The sequence below is a fragment of the Protopterus annectens genome, chromosome 12.part0 (assembly GCF_019279795.1).
Source record: "Protopterus annectens isolate FY-2018-M chromosome 12.part0, PAN1.0, whole genome shotgun sequence".
Classification (NCBI taxonomy): Eukaryota; Metazoa; Chordata; order Ceratodontiformes; family Protopteridae; genus Protopterus; species Protopterus annectens.
In genome coordinates this window covers 1,535,624,315-1,535,630,314 of record NC_056746.1, presented here as the reverse complement: position 1 = coordinate 1,535,630,314, position 6,000 = coordinate 1,535,624,315, and the positions used below count along the sequence as shown (strand labels likewise).

At 38.5% G+C, this 6,000-nt stretch overlaps 1 protein-coding gene across 3 annotated transcripts in view; it reads right to left on the bottom strand.

Annotated features, from left to right (window-relative positions):
• Positions 1–3,635: 3,635 nt before the first annotated feature.
• Positions 3,636–6,000, bottom strand: part of FBF1 (Fas binding factor 1) — a 1,798,645-nt gene continuing 1,796,280 nt past the window's right edge. For all 3 annotated transcript variants that reach the window (XM_044090504.1, XM_044090506.1, XM_044090505.1), the window contains one exon: positions 3,636–4,102. In XM_044090504.1, coding sequence (XP_043946439.1) covers positions 4,025–4,102 — 78 coding nt within the window. In that variant the 3' untranslated portion in view covers positions 3,636–4,024. The remainder of the gene's footprint in view (positions 4,103–6,000) is intronic.

Genomic DNA, 6,000 nt, shown 5'->3' with positions numbered 1-6,000 from the left:
GCAAACAGAAGCATTTGAACCACCAAAACTTCAAATTATTGACACACTGCAGACCACTGTCTCATATTGGACTAAAAGTATCTGAGGAGCTAGCTTTTCCCATAGTCTAGCCACTAGATGCTAGGAACAGACATGATGCAGGAACCATGGAAAGTGGGAAGTCCAGTAAAGTCACTGTTAAAAATTCCTGAGCCAGACAGTGGCGCCCACTAATTGCTCTATTCTTATCATAGAGGAATAAGCCCAAAGATAACTAAAGGAAAGCCTCTAACTTCTTAGACTCCTTGCTCATATTCTAATTAAGCAATTACAGAGTTTATTTATGACTGCAGGTACTTATTTTTTTTTATAAAGCAATCATACATGACCTATCTTTCAGAAATATCACCACACAATGAATGGCTTGTGGCACCATAATATCACATTTAAAACTGGGAATACACCTCAGAAGGAGATTCTAGAACCTTCAGCAATTTCATCATGTATATCTTCTAAAGACAACCTCTTCTATGACCTATAGGACCAAAGTAACTTCATCATGCCACTAAAAATGCATTATTTATTGACTTACTTATATTTTGATTAGTAGGTTGTCAAACTGAGTTTTGAGCCAAGGATCATTGGGACACAAAATGGGGTCAGCAGTCAAATATATGACTACAACTATGGAGAGCACAACTGTTCAGAGAGTAGATCTGCACTGTTCCCCTTTCTTTATTAAGAAAATGGTAACAGTAGTATATAATTTCCTGGTGACACAGGCTAAAATGTAGGCTAACAAAACAGTAACATCAGCACTTAAGAAGGAAAAGAATGCACTACTTATGAACTTCACTTCAATAACATGATTAGAAGTATTCCTAGAATGCCCAACATTGTTTTCAGCTGTCAATGTAGCAATACAGCCAACAGCGAACACAGGCTGTTGCCAGCCTGTCACTGAATGCTGCAATATGTATGAAGATCAGACAAGTGGCATCTGCAAAGGATGAATAATTGAGTATCAAAGGCCGATGGTGCAGGAAAATGTGCTAAAATAAAACATAAAGGGAGCTAACTGAAAAAGAATCATTTCTTTGACAAGCAAAAGTTAGGCCAAGCATCAAAGTTACATGTAAAATGGTGGCGGACACCACCATGCAGCATTCAAAGATTCAGAAAATTATGGCCAATATCACAGTCACTTCTACCAAGTCTAGTGTTTTAGCTACTATAGATGTTGAGATAAAACTTACTAAACTGTGAAATCCAACAATGAAACCTTGGAGATAATTTGAAGTGAAGCTGGTAACTTGAACTTAGGAACACAGAAGTGTAATTTATGAAGGAGCCATTGTTGTCCATCTTGAGCCTCAGAAGACCAAAATTCATCAGAATTCACTGATGAAACTAGGAAAGAAGAACTCAAACATTACATTCCAAAGTATGTTGTTTCTTAAGTACTATGATGCATAGTTTAATTTGGTGGCATGTGGCCAAAATAAACTTACAAAGGCTGCAATCTTCAGACTTCTGGACCATCCTTATTATTTAAAAAATCTACAGCCATCACTCCTAAGACTGTCCTAAAATAATAAGGAAACACTAAATAAAGTGAAAGCTGGTAAAAGGCTGAAGTGTTCAGAAGACTGAGTAGCAGATAATTCCAACAGCAAGGGACTGGATGGACTGTGGTAGTGAAATAACAGCTGAATCGTAAGACAAAGGTCTCTATTTACTGCTCAGTCTATGTCTTCGTATTCACCTAAGGCATGTGCTCAGAGTACTAAGAGAATGATATTATTGACATAAGCCACAGACATGTGTTTCTTGGCTTACTCATGCTCTGTAATACAGCAAGGAGCTTGGCAGTCCAGGAGGATCTTGGAGTACAGCACTGTTCCTCCATGTTGTGTAGTTTGGGTGTCTTTTGAGACTTCCTCCTGGGTGCCTACCACAGGAGGTACACCAGTTATAACCCATGGGACAGACTGAAGATGCAGTGGGATATACATCTCAGCTTGTCTGAGAACTCCTGGGCATCTCATAGAATTTGCTGGAAGTCATTAACTGGGATGGGTAATTCTGGGCTATGCCGACCCACTTGCTACTACCATGACCCTCACCAGAACAAGCAGTTTAAAAAATGGCTGGATGGCTGGAAGGATGGACTTCAGAAGGATGCATATTATTGCTGCTTTCTCAAATGCCAGCCTACTGAGAGAACACTTGGATGTCCACAATGTGTTGTGAAGCATCAAATAAATATATTGTTCCTTATATATGGAGCACCTTCAATACAAACAATGTATTTACAATTTCAAAATAAATGTAGCCCTCTTGCTGACTGAACCCATATTTTAATTCTCCATAAATATATAAATATGCATTTATACCTTCACGGATACGTGTGTGTGTGTGTGTGTGTGTGTGTGTGTGTGTGTGTGTGTGTGTGTGTGTGTGTGTGTGTGTGTGTGTGTGTGTGTGCGCACGCAACTGCGAATGTGTGCATGCATTTTTTTGCTTCAGTGGCAAATTAATACAAATTATACCATGACCCCCCCCCCCATTAATATTCCAAAACGTGCACGCTGATTGGTCAGTGTGCACGTTGTAAATCGATTTATACTAATGGAAAAAGGTCCAGTTGCCCGGACTTTTTCCATTAGTATAAGTCTTTTTTAAAACACTGTCTCTCTATGTTAAAGGACTTTAACATAGCGAGACAGGTTTAAAAAAAGCAACGGAGATCTCCGTTGCTTATTTTAAAGCTGTCTCGCTATGTTAAACCCATTTAACATAGCGAAGCAGTTTGTAAAAAGCAACGGAGATCTTGCTTTCTCCGTTGCTTTTTTCGAAACTATCTCGCTATGCTAAATGGGTTTAACATAGCAAGACAGCTTTAAAATAAGCAACGGAGATTCTCTGTTGCTTTTTTTAAAGCTGTCTCGCTATGTTAAACCCATTTAACATAGCGAAACAGTAAAAAGCAACAGAGATCTTGCTTTCTCTGTTGCTTTTTCCCACAGCTCTGATGTACTGCATAGGCATACACATGCGCAGTACATCAGAACTGCTGCAGAATACCAGACAGCTGCGGAAGGGCAACAAGGAGGCATTATACAATGCTATCATTTAAGAAAAGTAATTATTTTTTTTCTTAAATAATGTCATTGTATAATAGCAATAACCCACTTCTGGGTGTGGGCAATGCTGGATTTACCCACGGTTGGCTTTGTTTGGCCACTCGGTCTTCGCCCTCATGACCAAACCACACCAACCGTGGGTAAATCCAGCATTACCCACACCCAGGCATGGGTTATTGCTATATTAAAGCATATAGAAATATTGCAAGCTAAAAACAGATGACAGTCTCATCACAGCAAAGTTCACTGAGGTATCACTTAAAGACCCTCTCTTTTACAAAATGGAATATTGAAGTGGAAAATAACAGCTGGATCAGTAACTTTACTGACATTTTATGGCATACCATTAAATGGTATCTCCTGTGCACATTTTTATGCTTCACCAGCTGGTTCTCCTGCACAGCATCTCTGCAGTGGTGTCTGTCCCTCCAAAATCCATACTTACATGCACATACAGTTCCGTGTGAGTATACACATACTTTATATTATGTTTAAGATGACACACACATCACTGGATAATGACTGTCAGCTTTATTGCTTTTTAAATGGTTATGAAGGTATATAAAATCCATATTTATTTGTAAAAATATAAAAAATGTAAACATTTTATGACAATCAGGAATACACTAGGAATGGCTCACTTTGACCAAGACTGTCTGGTGAACTGTGGAAGACAAGCACCTTCTTAGTTAAAAAAATGCTTTGGAATAAAACGTCCAGGTCAACTGGAATTGTACATTCTGTAGCCCAGTGAAATCTTATAGCCTAACAATCTACATATTTATGCTTATGTATGAATTTTAATGAGTAGCCTTTCCATAAAGAAAGACTAGATTATGGACAACAAAACACCAACCACAATTACAAATATATTGAAGAACTTGGTATCCTGTTTCCTGTCATGTCGTCTGTATATTGTATGGTGCCTTTTTTAGTGTTTCTAGAAAGAATTGTTCATCTTCAAGGAAGTCTCGATCCTAAAGGGAAAAAAATTTCAGAATACATTAATGCATATTTTATAAAGGTCTTTTCACATATCTATGACATTTTATCATGTGAAGCAGCCAAGCATATTTTACACAGAAAAAAAGAAATTATGTACTCACCATAATGTTCCACCTTTGTTGTTGATTTTCATTCTTTCTCAACTGTTGGGTTAGAATCCGATCCTCGGATCTAACTCGGCCATAATTAAAGCTCATGGTAACCAAAACGTCTAAACCTTCTCCCTTATACATACTGCATCAACCCCTAACATACCTCAGATCTTGCTGATTTTACTGGACGTAATATGCATTAACATACATAACTAAAGAATACATAACACTGTACATGTCCTATAGAGGAACCTATATTAGCAGCTCAGTCAAAAGGACAGTGGTGTCCTTATAATATCTCACTCATCTAGAAGTTTGTACACATAAGGAATGGGGGTTGGTGGGCGGGACGTTGAGGAAGAATGAAAATGGACAACAGAGATGGAATGTTATGGTGAGTACTTAACTTCTTTATCTGATGTTCTCAATTTTCATTCTATCCTCAAGTGTTGAAACAGAGTTCCCAGCTACCTAGAATCCCGGGTGGAGTCTAAGGAAGGATGTTTCTGAGCACAGTTGAACCAAATGATGCTCTAAACCTTGAGGCCAGATCTAATTTGTAATGGGTAATAAAGGTATGAGGAATGGCCCAAGTTGCTGCTGCACATATGTCATCCATGGAAGGTCTGGATAGAAAGACTGAAGAAGATGCCATGGACCTAGCTGAATGGGCTTTGACAGGTTTTGTTAAGGTAAGACCCAATTTGTTACAGATAAAATAAATATAATCAGTTACTAAAAAATACTTCCAAAAAGTAGCAAATAAAAACTACCCCCAGTGAAAAAAAACATACACGAAAGAAGTATAAAAGTTTTAATACAAGTACTTTAGCGCCTCAGCAACAAAGCCTTCCAGAAGTTAATATGATCAGTTAGCCACCTGGCTAAAGTTACTTCTGCATCTAATACTGACAAATTAATGGACTGACTGATACTGGAGTCTGACACCACCTTGGGAAGGAAAGAAGCATTTGTTCGTAGTGTAACTCTATCTTATGAAAAATCAAATAGGGAGGTTTTGAAGACAAGACTTAAATTTTTGAAATTCTTCTAGTTGAGATAATGGCTACTAAAAATACAGTTTTCCAAGTAAGTGACTTAAGGTCAGATTCAGCTGCTGGTTCAAAGGGGTAATGTATTAATGATTGCAGTACCAGGTTCAGAATCCATGGTGGAGTAGGGTCTTTAAACGGTGGTCTCAAAAGGAGAGTGCCTCTCAAGAATGCTTTCCACAGTTTAGCAGAGGCTACTTAAGAGCCTTCAAATTCAATATGAAAATTAGATATTGCTGCTAAATGGACCTTTATGGTAGAAGAACTAGCTCCTTCTTCAAAAAGTAAAGCTAAAAATTCAAGTTTCCTATGTATCTGAGCTGATAAACGATCAATATGATGTTGTACCCAGCAACTAAATCTTTTCCATTTACTTGAATAGAGTTTCCGTGTTGAGGGTTTATGGGAAGATAAAAGGATATGGCGGACAGGGAAAGAGAGCATCAGCTGTCTGGCTATTAACAGAATTGGAGAAACCAGGCTGTGCGCCTGAGGTTTGAGATGTCTGGATGTATCATGGCTGTCAGGTGGGACTAGAGGTCTGGATTCAGATCCAGAATCCAAGGGTGGTAAAGTAGGGGAGACCAAAGGAAGGGGAACTAAACCTGTTGAGGCCAGTAAGGTGCAATGAGGATAACTTTGCAGATGACTTTGCTCTTCAATCTGCAGCTTTCTGCAGACATTTTGGAATTAATGGAACTGGCGGGTAGGCATAAAGCAGACCAG